A 19,702-nucleotide genomic window follows, 5' to 3' on the forward strand; every position below is an offset into this window, starting at 1 on the left:
GCAGAGGTGAGAATTTGAAATTGAGACTTATTTTTTACACATTAATTTACAAGTTAATCTATAATGTAACGTACATTCACACTCTCAGCTTGCAAACCAAAGAAAACAGGCATAAAAGTCTGTAATTACACACGAAACCAGTCGACAAAAATTTCGAAAAGAAAAAAATCGCCGGAATTTCATCATAGAGGGTCATCTTGGATTTGATCCGGCCTTTCTTCACCCCCGGTTTCTCGCTCCAGACGGTGATTATCGTCAAGTTGTTCGTCGGTCTCATTAGCGACTTGTGGCGGAACATGTGACGTCGAACTTTCCTGTTGCTCAGATATCAAGCTGGTAATACCATTGTGTTTCAAATATGTCTCAAGAGGAAGGGTTGCAACCTGTACAAGGGACATCATACTCACATGGTCTGGCCCTGCTTGCAAGTCTCCTTCTCGGCCCGGATGGGAATTCAAGTCTAAAATTCCCTTCCCGGTTTCAGCCAATTTGCTTTGGCTCTTGGATTCTGATTCATTTGCAGACCTGGCCTCGTTATCTGAAGGATCAACGTGCGACGATACAAGCCTAGAAGTGCTGTCTACTTCTGCTTCATCCCTAGGGGCCCATGTGTGCTGGCTTCTGCATGCAATCTCTGCTTCCCGCTCCGACTGACGTTTCTTCTTGTTGATCATCATGGTTTTAAAACGGCGTTTGACTGTCATGCACACGTTGCACGTGCATGTAGGCTTATGTTTGCCCTTTCCACTTGGGGGCTGAATGCACACAATGCATGAGCAGCCAGGACGATGCCTGGGATGTTTTGTTGTTGTAGCAACTAATGCAGCTTCTGGATCAGCCACACTGTCTCCGAGGATTGCAGCATTGGCCAAAGCATCAAGGCCAGGAGCTTCATGCTCCGGGGTTGGCCTAGGGTCTGCCGCTATTCTCCTTTTCTTCAATTCTATAAAAACGAGATGTTAATTCAAACATTTCCTAGATATATTTTGATAAGAAATTTTAACCTTTAATTTTCTCATGAAGAGTGCAATTCTACAAGAGTCAGGAGACTCGGGACCATAACAGATGAGCAACCTAAGTAAATCGAAAGATTTCATAAATGTAGGCACCTGCGATATAGCAACCTAAGTAAACAGATGATATCTGATCCTTAGAAGTTAAGAGAGAAATAAGATGGCATCATACCTTTACTCATTCTCAGAAAATTTTCCAGTTCCCTTGGGCTCAATTCATCTGGCATAGAGCACGAAGACCTGACGAGACAAAGTTAGAGACATATTAAGCACTACTGTTACTGCAAGAAACCTTGTAGGATAAAAGAAAAAAAAAAGTATTGCTAACCTGCTTCGATCCCAAGCATTGTCTGCACATATCCACTTAGATGAAAGTAGTGCATCAGCTGGCAATCTTCGCCATTTAGAGCAACTATCACACTGTACCCATTGCTCTTGTTCCCTAAAGAAGCAAATATATCAATTGAATCAGAACAAGACAAATTGTGTAATGAGTCGAATGGCAAAGGAGAATGCTCTTTGTATGTTCTTACCCAGTTGACCGGACTGTGAAAATACTCCTCTTTCCAAACACTGGAGGTTCCTAGATAATACAAATTTATAGTTATTAATAGCCACACAATCTATGACCATCAAAGTAGTATCTATCAATAGAAATAACTGCATACATAAATCAACAGTATGTTCTCTGGTGACCTGGAAAATCTCAATGAAACCACTTACTTCATATTCTTCAAACTCAAGATCTTCAATCACGACAGTGCTTGGCTTGGAAGCTGGAGGTGGACGAAGCAAATCCTGAGCCTCTTCCCAAGTAAGCTTCAGCTCTAGAGCATCTTGGTTATCAATGAGCAACCTCTTACTCTTGGACCCTATATTTCTAGTTCTTTTCCTCTCAGGAACTAATGACGGCAGCAGCAATCCCTCCCTTGTCCTCCCTTCCTGCTTCTCAGTTTTATTCCAGCTAATATCACCACTAGATGTAGTCAAGTGTTTCGACAGTGCATTTAGATGGGGATCCATGCTTCCCTTAAATGACTGAAGAAGGCCAGGGTAACCACTTATTACAGGAAGGTTCTCAAAAACACCCGAAAACAAAGTTTCACTTGAGTGAGGGCCATTCTGAATGGCAGTAAGATGGGAATCCTGTTTATTTTGATAACTTGCATATCAATAATATATTATCCATTTTGTTAATATGACAAATGAAAGAGGCTTTTACCTGCATTGCAACAGTATTCGATGCTTTCCGAAACCCCATAATTAGTTTTCCTTCAGGATCCATACGACTAAAAGTCACTGTTCAAAAATTAATTAAAAAATATCGCGTAAGTAATGTAAAACATTTCTCCACTGAAGTAATTTCGCTAATTACCCTGGAAAATCATTTAGAAAGAAAATAGGGCCTGACAACAAATTTTTTCTTTTCTTTTTTCAGAATTCACCATAATCAAAGGTCCAAGGTCCCAAGAGGCATTCTAGTGGAGTAAAAGAAAATTCCAAATCTACAAACACACACACACACTCGCAAATAGATAAAAACTAAACAAATGCAGTCACTGAGGATTACCAGTATCTCCAGCCTGCAACTGCATGGACTGTATGCAGGGGGTTACACCCTCCAAAACATACATCCTACTGTTGTTATTCGGCCAGAATCTGAACTGAAACATCCATTCTTTTCCCTTCACATCTTGAATCCTTAACGGAAGCCCCTCTGGTTGAGAGATGGGAGGAAAATATGCCTGCAGTGGTTCAAATTTGACTGAAACAAGAGCTTGTAGAGAAAAATATGGTAATGAATCCAATAAAGATGACGGCAAAGACCACAAATATCAGAGAAATGTTGGGATTAATAAACTAGTAAACTTACCTCAGCACAAGCTTTAGGAAGCACCAAACGACCAATTCGACCAGCATCACTGGCACTTAGCATCTTTTCAAACAAGGGAACAATTGTGGAATTTGAACTTGATAGAAGTTAAGGAAATCACAGGCTGAGTTAGAGGGATAATCATGAAAATTTTCCTTATTTTATTTATGGATTGATGAGGTAGTAATTAACATTTAAATAAAGCAAGAAATGAAATATGGATACTCTCCAGATATTTGCTGTAATTCCTGGTCTGTAATCCTGGGCCAATAGCGGGGAAGTAGCTGATTCCGTCCCCGTCCTTCGGCAGGTGGCCTTGCCACACGTACATGTGAAACCATTGTAGATTTTTCCTCCAAACCTGTGGAAAGGGCCAATTTTGGGGGCTTTGGAAAAAGATGTTGAGGCCTAACTCCTAGTGGGAGTGGAGAGGATGTCTTGCTGTGTTCCCTTTCATCAACAATGGCACTAGGAAAAGGATTTGCTTTTCCCAAAGGTGAACCGAGGGTCATACTCAAATTTGTATGCGGAAGTGATTCATATAAATTATTTATCCCTAAGTTTGCCTTGAAAACTTCTGCTTTGGAAGCTTCAGAAGATCCATGGGGTGCCTGATTAAAATTTGAAAAACATGCGCCTCCAATTTCACCCCCAGGAGGTGGAACATCATCATGTTTCAATTTGAGCATTAGCCCATTTGTGTTGTCGTTCCGAAGTTGAAGCAAGTTCATAAGTCCATTAGAATCTCTATTATTTCCCAACTGCACAAGCTTCAACTTTTCAACATCACGTCCATCCAATTGATTGTCTGTAATATTTGACTGCGGTTCACTGATTTTGGATGTTCCAAGACCATCAGGCTTTTCATCACTTGAAATCTATGCGAACACATTTCAAAATCATCAGAGTACTAAGCTATATGAGTACACTTAAGCATGCAACATGATTCTACTATAGCCTTAAATGCAGGAAATAACCGAAGTTTTGTGATGGTAGAGAATATCACAAGACTTCGGTGTTATTAACCAAAATCAGACCATGGGACGCTTTGTCTTCCATGCTTACATTACACCCTTCTAGCAAGAAATACATAAGAATCCTTTAGGACTGTCACTCCCCAAGGATCATTATAAAAATCACAAATTTACCACCATAACTGTATGTTAAGGTTGATATGACTATAGCAATTGATCTTACAGGGTGAGGTCCCGAATCCTTTGCACATTTTATGCACTTCACACCACCACCGTCAAGAAGATCGAGCAGTAACGTGGAAGCAATGCATCCACAATGTAGATGCTGCAGAGAACAAATTCTATTAAGTGCGTAGTATTGAATGGAAGAGCCAAAGGGGAGAAGTCAAGAAACCAAACACAAAGTTCTTTCTTTGTTGGATAAATGCTCACCTTGCCACATACTCCGCATTCCCTCCAACCAGATTCCTCTGAGTGGTATACATCACAATAAATCGATTGCTCATACACAGACCTAGTGTCAAGGCCAATTCCACATCACAATACAAGCCATAAGCTTTTCAAGTGATCCGCAAGAAAGCATTTAGAATAGGTGTTACCATAGCTTCTAAAAGACAATATAATTCTACATTCTCTCCGTCGGAATAGGTGTTACCATAGCTTTACATAACTTGGTGGTACTGAAGAATTAAATGTATCTTAGATTTTAATTATCGACGCCGATTATTACATCATATCAAATACTACGTGTTAAATTCCATTCGTAATATGAATAATACAATCAGTTTGAATAAATAAGGATGTAAGAGATACAACAAATAACAAATAAAATGCCAAATAAACCAGTAAACTCGTGGAAAAATTAAAATTAAAATTAAAATCCAGACAAAAGCTACAATTTAGCACGTAGCCGTCGAAAATAAAAACCCAATAAGCACATGAAATTACAGACAAAAACAAATAAAAACAAAAAATCATCCAAATCCATGGCCGTAAAATTCCATCTAATTTATTTTCTAAACATCATAAATTGAAAATTTTAATCAAAAGTTAAAGATTCAATTACCAGCACTTGATGCAGAGATTGGCGAATCCGCCAGATCGCAAAGCCCAACCTCTCTTCCACTCGATCGACGTCGAGGTCCCGCAAGCTGCGTTCATGCAAGTCCGCCGCTCCATTTCCGCACTCAAATTCTATAAAATTTCAACAAATTTCAATCCAATCAGTATTAATCCAAAAAAATCCCCAAATCTAATCGTCACGACTTCGGAGAAAGCAAAAAACTCAAAATTGACCAATCAAACAGCAAACCTAAGAACAGAGAACCACAAAAGAGAAGAAATCAACCGCAAGCTTGCAACTTTCAGCTGCACAGAATCAGAACTGCTCCATTTGAGCAGGTAGGAGTGGAAGGCGGCGGCGGCGAGTCCGCTACCACTCTGATTTTTCGGCGGCGGAGGGATTGGAGTGGGATCGGCGATTTTGTCGAGAAGGAAGCGGCGGAATGGTTGAGGACTTGGAGTTGAAATCGGATTCCGGCGAGCAGAGAGTTGGATCGGCGGTTGTTGCTTAGGGAGAAGAGGAGACGTGTGCATGCAGAGTTGAAAATTGAAAGAAAAATACACAACGCATGCACGATGATGATTATGCTTCAAGACTCGGCCAACTAGCCCACCCTCTCTACTCTCTCGTTTTCACTTACTAACCATTTTTGCTTTAAATTAAACCAAAAAGAAAAGATAAATATTTAGTTAAATAGGTTTACTTAGTGAGATTAAGCGATTAAGCGGACGGAGCAAGAGAAACTTACATGCAACTGGAAAAATAGAGACTTAATTGCATGCAATTGAGACGACACCGTAATTTGAACACAATCATGAATTAAATCAATTTGTTTGTGAGATTTATAAGTTGTAGAAGTGAGAGAAACTTAGCGATGACGATGACGAGTAGATCTACTATGTGAGACTGCACTGACGAAAAAGATTTACCTATCATAGACCTTCCACCTTGATTTACAGCAAATTTTGAATTAAATTCATTAGTTTTGAGAGATTTAGCTGAATAAGCGAGAGAAATTTACCTATAATAGACCTTCCACAACTTAGCGATGACAATGACGAGTAGATCTCCTTTGCGAGACTGCGTTGACGAGAAAGATTTACTTTACATGAATGAGCTGATGAAACGAGGGAAACGTGTTACCTATAACGTAAATCCAACTAATACAAAACACTATAAAAAAAAGAAACAAGCGTAACCAAGTTATTAAGAGCAGTATATATGAAATGTGTGTGTATATATTTTAAGGGAGACAACTGGTGATAAGCCACGATTATCCACTCATTTCGAGGGCCGGGAAGACTCACAGAAGCATTTCGGCCTCTCCTGACCACAAATATGGCTTCCAACCAGCAGCATGTTTTGAACCCAAGATCTCCAGTTTTTTATTTGAAAGAAGCCTTGCAATCCGCCCTTTACTACTGTGCCACCAGCTTGTAGTTATGAAATGTATATTTGGCTTCTAGCAAGATTTGAGTCTAACGTTGAAATATACGTCAACATTGAAAAATTGTATTTAAAAAATAAAAATAAAACATTTGAATTTTAACTCTAGCTTCCTTCTTTCCATATTGTTAATATATGAATTTTAATTTTCACTAACAACTGAGTTTTTTAATCCAATATTTTATCTTTTATTGCATGCACTTAGACGTTAAAATTCAAGTTCGAGTATGGGATTGAAGGAGAAAAAAAAATCATCAAACCCTAGGCTAAATAAATGAATTGAGAAAATTAGGGTGGTTGTACCACACACATCTTCTTAATTTTCAACTGTTAGATTAAATAAATTAAAAAGTATTACGTCCGCAAATTAATAATGAATATGACAGTTAAAATGGATAAAAATAAAAATAACACCGGAAAATGCGCCGGTAGTAGCTCTCCTGTCCAATTGCTTATTTCGCATGCAATAAAGAATTAGTTGTGAATTTACAAGTAGCTCACTCTCGCGCCACTTATTTACGGTTTTACCGCGAAGCCCAGATTGTGTGCGGCGTCGAGTTCTGCGTTTTTCGGTCTTCAGGGAGTCTCCGGACCGCCAAACTGCGTGGAGTTTCGCGATGGAATGATTAAGCGAATCGCAGCCGTTAACACGTTTTTGTATTTATGACGCCATAATAGTAGGTAGTGACGTAACTGACGTTATATGTCGGCACCCACCAAAGCGCTGAAAGGGAAAGGGCAGCGCACGCGCTGTCGACGGAAGAGTCACGCCGGCAATTGTGTGGACTGGACGTGCTGCACGTGTTGGAGATGTCGTTTTGGACTATGAACAAGGAATGGGCCGGTGTTTTGGACTAATTAAATTGGTTATGATTGAAACCAAGAATGATTAACACGTTAATCGCAGTATTATAAATATAACAAGGAAACTAAGCAACAACAACGACAATTAAATATCAAGTAGTTGAGATTATCGTTGAATATTTTGTTTTCTCGATTTTGAACTTTATATATGAGTTGTGATTGCGGTCCCACGCATATTACAATTAGTGAAGAACGTTTATAACCAACTAAACTGAGATGGTAAATTACAACTAAGTAAAGGGCTACCTGTGCTAACTTTTGAGTTTAGTTGGGCTAGCCCTGCACGTAGTATTGCTAATACCTTGAGCTACAAGTAGGATTGGGCATGGGGAGTTATGGATGTAGGGTAGGAAAACTTGGGACGTTATAAGTTTGATTTACACAGATTAGATTACAATCTCATAGTATTTCTCTTTCTTAATTATTTTTATAGAAGCGGGAATGGAGAGGGTAGAACAAAATGTAGGACCTTTGGCGCTAATGTATATGCTCTAAACCACTTAAGCTATGAGTATTTTATCCATTCCTCACAGTATAAGACGGTCTAATTTTGAATCTCTCTTATTGATTTAAAACCTCTTTTAAGTCTAAACCCAAAAACATTTGAGGCCCAATGGGCCTTATCATGGACCCATGGAAGTCAGAGAAAGATAAGAAGAGCCCGGCCCAAGCCCAACACAAGGCTCGAAGCAAAGACTCCGACCCACCACAATTTGAAGTGAAAAAAGCACACACCTTTGCTTCTCAAACAATCCACAGCCATGGCGGGAACGGCAACCTCCTTCAACGTCTCCTCCGCCTCCTCCATCCTCAGCCGTCCGTCGCAGATTTCACCGCTTTCGATCTCATCCAAGCCGTTCTTTCTGCCAATGCGGAGTTCTTCCCGAACCCCCCCTGCGTCTCGGATTTCCCAGTAAACTCCTTTGACTCTCTTACTCTTCGATTTTACTTTTTCTTGAGTTAAGTTCATGTAATTTTGGTTTTGGTCAGTGAAATGCTGCCTGGATTGTGCGAATTTCAGGGATAATGGCTTTTTCTAGCAATGACAGTAAAGTGGGTTCCAACATTGAAGTCGATTGAGCTCCTTGGCGAGTTATAGGTACTTATGTTTTCTTCTTCTTCTTCTTCTTCTTCTTCTTTTGACTCATTTTTTAAGTCACTTTTTGAGTTAAAGTCGAAAAATTTGGACCTTTTTCTTATTGGGTACATAAAGTTTTGAGTTTTGATGATATAATTCAATTTTATTGTGTTTCTTTTTGTTTGATAATTTACCATTTTCAGTACTAATCTCATGGCATTTGTGTTTGTTTTCGGGTAAGTTTTACGGTAAACATACTTTAGGGAGCTTGTATCATTTAGTTGGTCTATGAGGGTCAAAATGTACATGTTGGTTTCTCATGGTATTGTGATGGGTATGCGAGATGCGAAAAAATCGAAAGCCTTTTGAATACCATGACGCTTAGCTGATATGAAAACCTTTTTCTTTCGCTGCGTCATGCTTTCAAATCATGTCTTTTGCTTCGGGTAGGGGGATGTTGGTGTGTCGAGCGTTGCTTAAGAAGTTCGGGTTGCGTATAGGTGTACTTGATTGCCATTTGCCTCTATATCTGAGGTGTCTGTTTTTGTTTGTCTAATATTCCCATTGAGGGGGGCTTTCTTTTCTTCAGGGAAACTATTCATAACCCAGTTGAAGCTTACTGGTTTGCTGCCTGTTGGCCTTATGTAGAGTTTCTTCACATGAAACCTGCGAAAGGGGCCGCATTTGCAAGGACCAAAATGCGCAATTATGCATCAGGAAACACTGTTGAGAAAACATTTCGAGCAGGCAGCACGGTAATGTTCATTGACCCATCATTAATTTCCGTGTTCAGATATATTTGAAGTTTATAGTATTTTGTTGCCGACATGCTTAACAAAGTCAACTGAAACATGTAGCATATGACAGTATTTATTTTGTACGATAGACGTTTCCCTCAACCCTCGCAAAGAGGGAAGCCTTGTTGGCTTGGTGTTGCCCTTTTTACATTTTTCTAGCAGTTTAATCTGAGTACCAAGTTAATATTTGTCTTAACTGATCGTGTCACATACTTTACTTTAGTTTATTTCAAACATATGACACTGTTTAACTTTCGGGATCTATACAATGACATATATATACCTTCCCATGTTTCACTGTTTTTGCAGATCAATGAGGCAAATATATACAAGGAAACAAAGCAATTCGTATACAAAGACGGTCCCCAGTTTGTCTTCATGGACCTGGTATTCTTTGCTCGAGTCTCTACTTACAAAATTAGGGAGCTCGTTCTTGTCTTCATGTGGCATCTAATGCTGTAAGTATCTTTATTTCTCTATCTCAAACATGTTTTTACATTCACTTGTCTCAGACTACCTATGAAGAAACTCGTGTAAATGAATCGAGTATTGGGGACAAAACAAAGTGGCTGAAAGAGGGAATGGACTGCAATTTGCTTCTTTGGAATGATAGAGTACTTTCCTTATTCTCTTTGAGCTATCCATTGCTTTCAAGCTATTAGATTTCCAGTTTTTTCTGCAAAATGATGCTCTAGATAGATTGTGCCAAGATGGCTCTTTTTTCCGAGGATAATTGTCCGAGTGCAGCTCTTACGCTCTACCTAATAAACTTAGAGAAGTCTCGAGTAATGTATTTAAATTCATTGACATTATGATAATACATCTTAGATTCATGCTGAGATGAATCGTGGTTGTTTGTATGGAAACTACGGTCTTTGAAAAGCAGTCTGTACTTTTTTGTGTACTTGCAGCTTATCGATGTTGATATCCCCATCACAGTGCAGCTGAATGTGGTTGATGTTGATCCTGGACTTAAAGGTGACACAGCTCAAGGTAATGTATTGAATTTTTGATGTATATTTCATGTATAAAACAGTTACAAGATCAAACATATATAGAAGAAGAAATGGGAAAGAAGAATAGAGGACAAAAGGTAGAGAATAATGGCAGCTAAGCAAGCATGATGATGACCTCCACTCTCACTAACTAGCTTTACAATGATGAGGGAATAACAGCTAACACTAGCAATAAGACTAGCCGAAAGCTCCCTAAACTGAGTTGTTAAAAGTTTTGATGTATATTTCATGTATAAAACAGTTACAAGATCAAACATATATAGAAGAAGAAATGGGAAAGAAGAATAGAGGACAAAAGGTAGAGAATAATGGCAGCTAAGCAAGCATGATGATGACCTCCACTCTCACTAACTAGCTTTACAATGATGAGGGAATAACAGCTAACACTAGCACTAAAACTAGCCGAAAGCTCCCTAAGCTGAGATGTTAAAGCTTGCATTATTCTTCCAACAACATTATTCTTCCAACACTCCCCCTCAAGCTGGATCTAGGGGATCCCTTGAGCCAAGCTTGGACAGAATGCACAGAAACGGAACCGTAGGAAGAGATTTGGTAAAAATGTCAGCCAACTAATCATGACTGTGAGTGTAGTAGGTGGTTATGATTTTGGATTGAACTTGTGCTCGAACATAATGACAATCCACTTCAATATGCTTCGTTCTCTTGTGGAAGACCGGATTGGAAGCAATGTGCATTGCAGCTTGATTGTCACAGAACATAGACATATGTTCATTGCTGGGAAAGCCTAGATCCAACAGAAGGCTTTTCAGCCAAATAAGTTCACACGCAGTGGAGGCCATAGCTTGATACTCAGCCTCTGCACTGGATCGAGCTACGACAGTTTGCTTCTTGCTGCGCTATGTTACCAAATTGCCACCTACAAAGGTGCAAAAACTTGTTGTTGATTTGCGATCAAGAGAATTCCTAGCCCAATCAGCATCTATATATCCCATGATGGCAGTGCTATCATTTTTTGTCATAAGGAGTCCTCGACCAATAGACCCTTTTAGATAACGAAGAATTCTCTTCACAATTTGCATATGAGCTAATGTAGGAGCATGCATAAATTGACTCACAATACTCATGGCATAAGAGATATCAGGACGCGTGATTGTGAGATAAATAAGCTTTCCTACAAGTCTTTGATACTTAGTAATATCAGAGAAAGCTTCACTGTGAGTACTAAGTTGTAGCTTGCTATCCAAAGGAGTACGTGCATGTTTACTATCTATTAAGTCAGAATCCTTCAAAAGATCAAGAATGTATTTCCTTTGATTGAGAAAGAGGCATTCCTGTGAATTTGCAAGCTCAATACCTAGGAAATATTTGAGACGTCCCAAATCTTTGATTGCAAATTTGTTTTGCAGAGCGAGCTTGAGAGAGTGAATTTCTTCAGCATTGTCACCTGTCACTATAAGATCATCAACGTAGATTAAAACGATTACTTTTCCAACTAAGCAATCACGAACAAATAGTGAGGAATCAACACTACTTCTTTGAAAGCTAAACTTTTCAAGAATGAAGCTCAGTTTTGCATACCATGCACGTGGAGACTGTTTCAATCCATAAATAGATTTGTGCAATTTACAAACCATGTCGGGGTCATCTGATTGAGGATGTTCGGGTGGTAGTTTCATGTACACTTCCTCCTCTAATTCCCCATGCAAAAAAACATTCTTCACATCCATTTGATAAAGAGGCCAAAACTTATTAACGACAACTGATAATAGAACCCTTACAGTGTTCATTTTGGCTACGGGAGCAAATATTTCCTTGTAATCCAAGCCATAAGTCTGAGTAAATCCACGAGCCACCAAATGAGCTTTGTGCCTTTCAATCGTCCCATCTGAGTTGAACTTAGTCTTGTACACCCAACGGCTGCCAACTGATTTCTTCCCTTCAGGAAGTTTAACTACACTCCAGGTTCGGTTGTCATAAAGAGCTTGCAGTTCCTCATCGCTTTTTGCCAAATTTCAAGTTCATTTACTTCTTGAAATGTTTGTGGTTCATGAGTATTGTCCAAGGTATTAAGAAAAGAAGTACGAGAAGGGGAAAATTGCTTATAGGAAACAAAGTTTGTAGGAGGATACCTAGAAGTGTAGGTGACATAATCATGTAGTCGAAGTGGAGGCTATCGAACCCTAGAAGGGTTTCGACGAATTGGAACTTAAGGTTCAATATCTGTGGTTTGAGATGAAGGTATCTCATGCAATAGAGTTGGTGGGTTACGTGAAATGGGACTTTCTTGATAGAGGGGAACACTAGGTAATGGAAACATGTCACTCAAAAACTCCCCCTGATCTGCATCACTTAGTTTCTTGGAGAAGTAGGGCATGTTTTCATCAAATCTCACATCCCTTGAAACCATTATTTTCTTTGTGATTGGATTGTAACACTTGTAGCCCTTTTGAGTAGATAAGTAACCAAAGAAAACACATTTGGTTGCTCGAGGATCCAGTTTATCACGGTGGAGAGATTGGTTGTGAACAAAGCAAGTGGACCCAAAAACTCTCAAGTGTGAGAGATCATTCTGTCTGTCCTTCAACACTTCATATGGAGACTTGAAACTGAGTACTTTACTAGGCAATCTATTGATTAGGTAGGCAGCTGTAAGTACTCATTGTGACCAAAATTTCTTTGGTACATTCATATGAAACATGATTGATCTTGTCTTCTCAAGAAGGTCTCTATTCTTTCTCTCAGCAATCCCATTTTGTTGGGGTGTGCCAACACATGTAGTTTGGTGCAGTATGCCATGAATACTAAGATATTGAGACATGTTATGGGACATGTATTCAGTGCCATTGTCGGATCTTAATATATGAATTTTTGATGCAAATTGAGTACCAACCAGTTTGTGAAAATCTTGAAAAACATTTGAAAGTTCACTCTTAAATTTCAAAAGATACAACCAAGTCATCCTTGTAAAATCATCAACAAAGGTTACAAAGTATTTATATCCATCAAATGACTCTAGTATTGGACCCCAAATGTCTGAATGAATGATTTTGAAAGGATGGCTAGCTCTAGAAGTGGAAGAATCAAAAGGCAACCTCGAAAATTTAGACAAGTGACAAACATCACATTTTAACTTGTCCTTACATATTTTTGGAAACAAAAAAGACATTACTTTATCAGAAGGATGTGCCAAACGTTGATGCCAAAGTTGTTGATCTTGAAAAACACTTGAACTGACTTGAAAAAACTTGGGATTCTTAGTGTCTTTAGCCAAGTAGTAAAGCCCATTCAACAAGAAACCTTCACCAATTGTTTTCTTGGTGATGATATCCTGAAAAATGACATTGTGAGGGGAGAAAATGACTAGACAGTTTAGAGAATTGGTGATAGCTCTTACTGATAGAAGTTGAAAAGGAAAAAAAGGTATGTAAAGGGCTGCTGACTCTATGTGTTTTGACAATAAGTTGATTTTTCCTTTTCCTACAACTGTGGCACCTTTCCCATTAGCTACTGACACTTGAGAAAAATTTGTCATTTTTGTAAAATCATGTAAGTTATTAATTTTATTTGTCATGTGATCCGTGGCTCCTGAGTCAATGATCCAATAATCATGTTCATTACTAGCATTTAGGGCAGTAGAGAAGGCACTGAAAATACTTGGGATATCTTTCTGTGAAACATGGTCATGTTTAGCCAGAAAACCAGCAAATTTTCCAAGAAAAGCTGTGTGATTCTTCTCTTCAGCTACAGGAGCTTCATCTCTATTGTTAAGCACCTGTTTGCTGTGGAGATATGCTGCAAAATCATTGTTTAATGCAACATGATTGGTAGTGAATTTTACCATTCCTTCTGTCGACAAGGTAATTGCATGGTTGGCCTTGTAGCTATTGTTGTTCAGATATTTTTGTGTACCCTTTATCTCTGGACCTTTTGTCTCCTTCAAGAACTTAGGCTTCAATTCCGGATGAAGAATCCAACATCTGTCTTTTATATGGCCAAGAGAATCACAGTAGCTGCACTTTAAATCTGATCTTTTTCCCTTGTAAACTTTGCTTTTAGGACGTTTGTTACTAGAGACATAAGCCCTAGTCTCAGAAACGCTGTCTTTAGTCTCTTGATTCATGACTTTCTTCCTTACTTCTTCCCTTTGGATTATGGCACACACACCAGTGAATGAAGAGAGTTCAGCATTCATTAAGATGTGACTTCTGAGGTCTTCAAACTCTGGACCTAAGCTTGCCAAGAGTTGAAAATTTTTGTCTTCTTCTGCTCTTTTGATCAACACAGTGGCATCAATGGTATGAGGACGATAAACATCGAGCTCATTCCACATGTTTGTAAGACTGCCAAGGTGTTGAACAAATGCTTTGCTTCCTTGTTGTAGACTTGCTAGATTCTTCATAAGCTGGAAAACACGGGCAGCATTATTTTGATTTCCATACATCTCTTTTACTTGCTTCCAGAGATGCATGGATGACTCGGAATAACTGAAAATTTCAGCAATCCTTCGCTCCATTGAATTGAGCAACAAAGACATGACCAACTGATCTTTGCACAGCCACGACTCGTATGTAGAAGAAGTGACTACTGGAGCTTCAATAGCACCATTTACATAGCCAAGCTTTGATCTTCCTCCAAGTGCAAGAGATACTGCACGACTCCAGGGAAGGTAGTTGAATTCATTCAACAAAACAGAACTAAGACTTTGATTAGGATTGGCGTCAGAAAATGCTGGAGCATCTATCGAGCTTTCAGTTTCAGAGAGTTCTTCAGCCATCTTGGCTTAGAGCAAAAGAAACTTAGCGAAAACGATTACTAGAGTCAGGAATTTAGAGTTCCTACTCTGATACCATATTGAATTTTTTATGTATATTTCATGTATAAAACAGTTACAAGATCAAACATATATAGAAGAAGAAATGGGAAAGAAGAATAGAGGACAAAAGGTAGAGAATAATGGCAGCTAAGCAAGCATGATGATGACCTCCACTCTCACTAACTAGCTTTACAATGATGAGGGAATAACAGCTAACACTAGCACTAAGACTAGCCGAAAGCTCCCTAAGCTGAGCTGTTAAAGCTTGCATTATTCTTCCAACAACATTATTCTTCCAACAGTAATGCAATTTATGTCCTCTTGCAAATTTCGAAATACCAAATTTAGTACTCTATTAGTGTAAATACCCATCAGTCCATGTCTTGTTTGAAGACATGAAGACTGGTAAAATACCACCGGACCGAAATGCTATTACAGGGTTAGGCCGAGAAGATGAGCTGATTAACCAGCTCTATGTGCAGAATGTCTGCCTCGTTTATCTCTCGGGTTTTAGAAATTTTTAGAATTCGCTATTGCACCGTCTCTCAGAGGAAATTTTTGAGAATGGAATATCTCCTCTTGGTGGCATATTAATTTTCGTTTTCCCGTTCTTAAGGTATCGTTTGATATGCAGACGGGACAAGACGGGACAGAACAGAATGGGATGGGACGGGATCAGACAGGACGGGACGGAACGAAAAGGGAGCAAAGATGCCCTCGGATGGAAACAAGGAGGAAGAAGAAGGAGACGTAGAGGTTATAATTTTGTGTTCCACGGATGTGGAACGAGTCGTCCCAGGGCGTGAGGTGGAACAAAAATTCACCCAAAACTCTTCTCGTGGAACAGCGAGTTCCACCAGTTTTAGGCACACCAAACATGGGACGCAACGCCTCGTCCCACTCTGTTCCATCCCATCCCACGTACCAAACGGTACCTTAGGGTGCGTTTGGTACGAAGACGGGACGGGACGGGACGGAACGAAGGTGTAATTTTTGAAAAAGACATGGGGTATATTTGTCTTAAAATGGTAAAACATTGTGTTCCACAGACGTGGAACAAACCCGTTCCAGGGGGGAGGTGGGACGCAAAAACACCCAAAATCTGTCCCGTAGAACAGCCCGTTCCACCCATTTTTGGCGCACCAAACGCGGGACGGAACGCCTCGTCCCGTCCCGTCCCACGTACCAAACGCACCATAAATTCACATGTGTTCTTGCCCAGGAGGTGGAACAAAGCGAGCGACTCTTGACACCGGTGCTGTTGTCTATGTCCCGCTGTTTGTAAATGTAGGTGATGAAATACTGGTGGATACCAGAACCGGATGACTCGTGCTGAGAAAAATTAGTAGAGTTCTGCCTCAGAGATTTCTTATCATCGGCCGCGGAAATTTTGTACTGTATTTTTGTTCACTATGCAGAGACTTTACTGCATTTGACGATAGAGCCTAGAAATGTTATCTGTACATCAAATTAGTGGAAGAAAGAAATGAGCACGAGCAAAGTTTTCTCATTGTTGAGGTTTTTTATTAGGAATTACACCTCTCTTCAACGCCGCGCCATAAACGCTACAAGCACCGAGGAAACTCCCCTGTCGATTCAGTTCTTGGATTACAGGGTTATACGATACCCTACCGGTTGCTCTACCCCCTTCGAACATGATGCTCAAAACTAACAATGCCTCGAATACCTTTCCCTCAACACAAAGGCCTTGAATCACATTGTTAAAGGTGACGATCCATGGCGAATGCCCCGTTCGAACCATCCGCTGCAAACTGACCAAAGACTCGTCCATCTTCTTCCCCATGCAAAGACTCTGGATCATGAGGCCATACGTACTCGCATCTATACCCGAATGCCCGCTCTGCATTTTCTCAAACACTTGGTGTGCATCTTCCAAGAGGTCTTTTTCCTTCCATGATATCCTACACAACCCTCTCACAAGATTGTTCATCAATCTCTCCTCCACTTCAAACCCATTTTCCACCATCTCCTCATAAACCCTAACCGCATTTCGAATCTTCCCCCACTTCAACAGTCCATGCAGCAAACTACTGTAAGTGATACAATCAGGAATGCAGTTCATCTCCTTCATCTTCTTCAACACATTGAGCCCCTCCATGGGCCTCCCTTCCTTGCAGTATCCATGAAACAGAGCATTGAAGCTCACCGCATCCGGAATCAACCCGGTCTCCATCGCTTCCACGAGCAATTCCATCGCCTCATCCGATCGACCCACTTTACAAAATCCATCCATAACAGCAGTGAATGTATATATATCAGGTTTCACTTCATCTTTCTTTATTCTCATCAGCATATCATATGCATCCTCCACTCTCCCCACATAACATAACCCCTTCAGCAAGCAATTGTAAATCTGCACTGTGGGCTTCAAACCAACCCTACCCATCACCTCAACAACCTCCATAGCCCTCTGCAATCTACCCCTCTTGCAGATTGCATTTACCAGAATAGTAAAAGTTGCAGGATCTGGGTAAAACCCATTTTCCACCATGTGGGTTAAAACCCCTCTGGCCCCATCCAGATCGTTTTTACCGCAGTAACACCTTATCAGGATGGAAAATGTTAGAGAATCTGGCACCAACCACAGAGCTGATGATATTTCATCAAACAAGCTCAAAGCAATATCAGGCTCTTGTGCTATTACCAGAGCCATCAGCAGAGAATTGAATTCAGATGCGGTTTGAAAACAACCATCTTTTTCAAAAACACCATGAATTTCACTCGTTTTTTTGGAGGGCATAGCTCTGATTCTGTCAATGAAATCCTGCACCTGCAATCTGCTGGCTGGGTCGTCAAAACTTGGATTTGGGTTTTCGTTTTTGGACTGAAAGATGTAATCTTTTGGGGGCTTCTGGTGGATTTTGGTCGGATTTGTAGCTGAGGATGAAAGTGCTGCGGGGAAAAGCAGCTTACTGCTGTATTGGGTTCTGCAGAAAGGAGATGGAGATGAAGATGGAGATAAAGAGTGAAAAAGTGTGCAGGGTGCTGGGTACGAAGAAGGCATCAGTGAGAGGTCCATTGATAATTTCTGGAGTTGTGTCAGCTAAAGCTTGGAACAACAATAAAAATTAAAAAGTTTTAAAATTTTGATTAGATTCGCGGAAAACGATATCAAATACCATGTCGTTTTTGGAGAAAATTTTGTGTACACTTGGATAAACATGTCATCCGTACGCTTACACTCAACGACGAGCACCCTCGGGTTGGTGAAAGTGGGTCTTTCTGGTAAAACTCTAGCGTGGCTGCATGAGTGGATGTATAAATGACAGTGGTTCTTTAAGTGGATTCAAGAATTCCACCGGCCATTGAGACGGACAGGAGAAAAACTTACTTTACATCAAAAATATTATTATGACATGATGGTGTTCAAGTTACTTATGAATTGTTTTGTATTTTTAATTTTTTTTTAAATTCCATAAATAGCTTAAGATACTGTCATAATCACATTTCGTTGTAAATCTTGTGATTAACGTTTAAATCCTCGTCAATCACCAAAAGTTTGCAACATTTCATGTACGCGTATCATGTAAAAATGTGCATAGAAGAGGCACTTACAACAGGAACTAAAAACATGGAATGAAACGTTGGAACTTCAGACACTATATAAAAAGTTTACTAATTCCCAAATGCTGCGACTTTCAAATGCGTACAGATCTACTAAATGTCTTCCAAAACCTGGGGTCTTTGGCATCCGGGATTGGGATGTCCTTCTTTTTTCCACCCATTCTGCTCAGAATCGGTTTGATCATCTTCCTCAGTACCTTGTTAAACCCCAACCGACGTCTCTTCTTCGCAACCAAATGTGGCGGTGATGGTGGTGGAGGTGGAGGTGGCGGTGGCGGTGGCGGTTCTGATGGACCTTGAGTGATTAAAAGAGGAAACTCGGACCGAATGTACGCCGGCTCGGAGAGACTCCGACGCAGCATTGCCTGGTTGAGTTGCAACTCGATGGAGAGCCTCTCGAAATGGTCGAGCAGGGAGCTCTTGTCGTCTCCGAGCTTCCACAGTTTCACCTGATTTTTTGCTTCAACTTCCTTCATCGCCTTCTTTGCCTCCACCATTTTCTGCACATTGATTGTGCTAATGGAACCGAGAGAGTACTAATAACCGAAGAATTTGGTTTACTTTTTTGATGTGGGGAGATTAAGGATTCGGATTCATTTGAAGTCTGCAAGGAAGCAAGGAATATCACCAACATGGAATCTGAAAAGGCTGTCATAATTTATGCAGTAGGTTGCAGTACCGGTCCAATATAATTCCTCCAAACGACAGAGGTAAATGTAGAGGACATTAATATGGAGCACCTTAAATCTAGGGAACTTGTAGAGGCAAAGAGACATGCGAGATGACTATTTTAAAGTGAGATTTTTATGAATTCTTTATCACCTCACAGTTTAATGTTAATTCTTGTGCTAATATTATAAATTATTGTACCAAAAACATGAAGTGGCAAAGTGCATTGCGAGTCCCAAGTTTGAGAGTCTCCTTTAGCATTTTCAAACACTTGTATATTGGACAACTGGATTTTAACAGTTTTAATCTGGTCATTCAAAAACTAGTGCATCATATACATATGTGTATCGCAGAAAAACCATGCACCATTATCAATTAAAATTTCAAACAATTTTTTGTTGTGTGATACTTAAATGCGATTACACAATACAACTCGTTCGCATGTTATAATTTACGTAAATGTTTAATGATATGGACCAAAAGGCAAGAGTTTAGAAGCCAAAAATTGGAGTCATGACTTTATTCTTTCTTGCATCAAAGATCTTGTGTT

The 19,702-nt window shown here is 39.8% G+C and overlaps 3 protein-coding genes across 6 annotated transcripts; 1 reads left to right on the forward strand and 2 right to left on the reverse strand.

Moving 5' to 3' along the window:
- Window positions 1-13: 13 nt before the first annotated feature.
- Window positions 14-5,562, reverse strand: LOC126619895 (B3 domain-containing transcription repressor VAL2-like). 4 transcript variants are annotated; one of them, XM_050288323.1, is made up of 13 exons: window positions 5,209-5,562; window positions 4,927-5,054; window positions 4,293-4,374; window positions 4,084-4,185; window positions 3,112-3,764; window positions 2,887-2,983; window positions 2,584-2,758; window positions 2,236-2,312; window positions 1,737-2,159; window positions 1,547-1,596; window positions 1,342-1,455; window positions 1,186-1,253; window positions 14-943 (listed from the first exon to the last, which is right to left on the reverse strand). In XM_050288323.1, exons 2-13 carry the CDS (start codon window positions 5,037-5,039, stop codon window positions 183-185), a joined length of 2,715 nt encoding a protein of 904 aa, XP_050144280.1. In that variant the 5' UTR covers window positions 5,040-5,054; window positions 5,209-5,562; the 3' UTR covers window positions 14-182. The 4 variants fall into 4 exon arrangements, with proteins under 4 accessions (XP_050144280.1, XP_050144282.1, XP_050144281.1 ...); XM_050288325.1 differs by having other exon boundaries at window positions 1,737-2,051; window positions 5,173-5,562; XM_050288324.1 differs by having other exon boundaries at window positions 1,737-2,135; window positions 5,173-5,562.
- Window positions 5,563-8,266: 2,704 nt separating this feature from the next.
- On the forward strand, window positions 8,267-10,258 carry LOC126619924 (uncharacterized). The gene is made up of 5 exons (XM_050288365.1): window positions 8,267-8,332; window positions 8,960-9,066; window positions 9,418-9,495; window positions 9,621-9,722; window positions 10,020-10,258. Exons 2-5 carry the CDS (start codon window positions 8,971-8,973, stop codon window positions 10,119-10,121), a joined length of 378 nt encoding a protein of 125 aa, XP_050144322.1. The 5' UTR covers window positions 8,267-8,332; window positions 8,960-8,970; the 3' UTR covers window positions 10,122-10,258.
- Window positions 10,259-16,385: 6,127 nt separating this feature from the next.
- On the reverse strand, window positions 16,386-18,121 carry LOC126619902 (pentatricopeptide repeat-containing protein At5g16640, mitochondrial-like). Its single transcript, XM_050288335.1, has one exon. It carries the CDS (start codon window positions 17,936-17,938, stop codon window positions 16,406-16,408), a length of 1,533 nt encoding a protein of 510 aa, XP_050144292.1. The 5' UTR covers window positions 17,939-18,121; the 3' UTR covers window positions 16,386-16,405.
- Between the last annotated feature and the right edge of the window lie 1,581 nt (window positions 18,122-19,702).

Source organism: Malus sylvestris, chromosome 4, assembly GCF_916048215.2.
Source record: "Malus sylvestris chromosome 4, drMalSylv7.2, whole genome shotgun sequence".
Classification (NCBI taxonomy): domain Eukaryota; kingdom Viridiplantae; phylum Streptophyta; class Magnoliopsida; order Rosales; family Rosaceae; genus Malus; species Malus sylvestris.

Coding starts and splice junctions, on each gene's coding strand:
- LOC126619902 (XM_050288335.1), bottom strand. CDS start 17,938: ATGGACCTCTCACTGATGCCTTCTTCGTACCCAGCACCCTGCACACTT.
- LOC126619924 (XM_050288365.1), top strand. CDS start 8,971: ATGAAACCTGCGAAAGGGGCCGCATTTGCAAGGACCAAAATGCGCAAT. Junction 9,496..9,620: donor AGTTTGTCTTCATGGACCTG/GTATTCTTTGCT, acceptor CACTTGTCTCAG/ACTACCTATGAAGAAACTCG. Junction 9,723..10,019: donor TGCTTCTTTGGAATGATAGA/GTACTTTCCTTA, acceptor GTGTACTTGCAG/CTTATCGATGTTGATATCCC.
- LOC126619895 (XM_050288323.1), bottom strand. CDS start 5,039: ATGGAGCGGCGGACTTGCATGAACGCAGCTTGCGGGACCTCGACGTCG. Junction 4,375..4,926: donor AATCTCTGCATCAAGTGCTG/GTAATTGAATCT, acceptor CCTTGACACTAG/GTCTGTGTATGAGCAATCGA. Junction 2,160..2,235: donor CGAATACTGTTGCAATGCAG/GTAAAAGCCTCT, acceptor CAAAATAAACAG/GATTCCCATCTTACTGCCAT.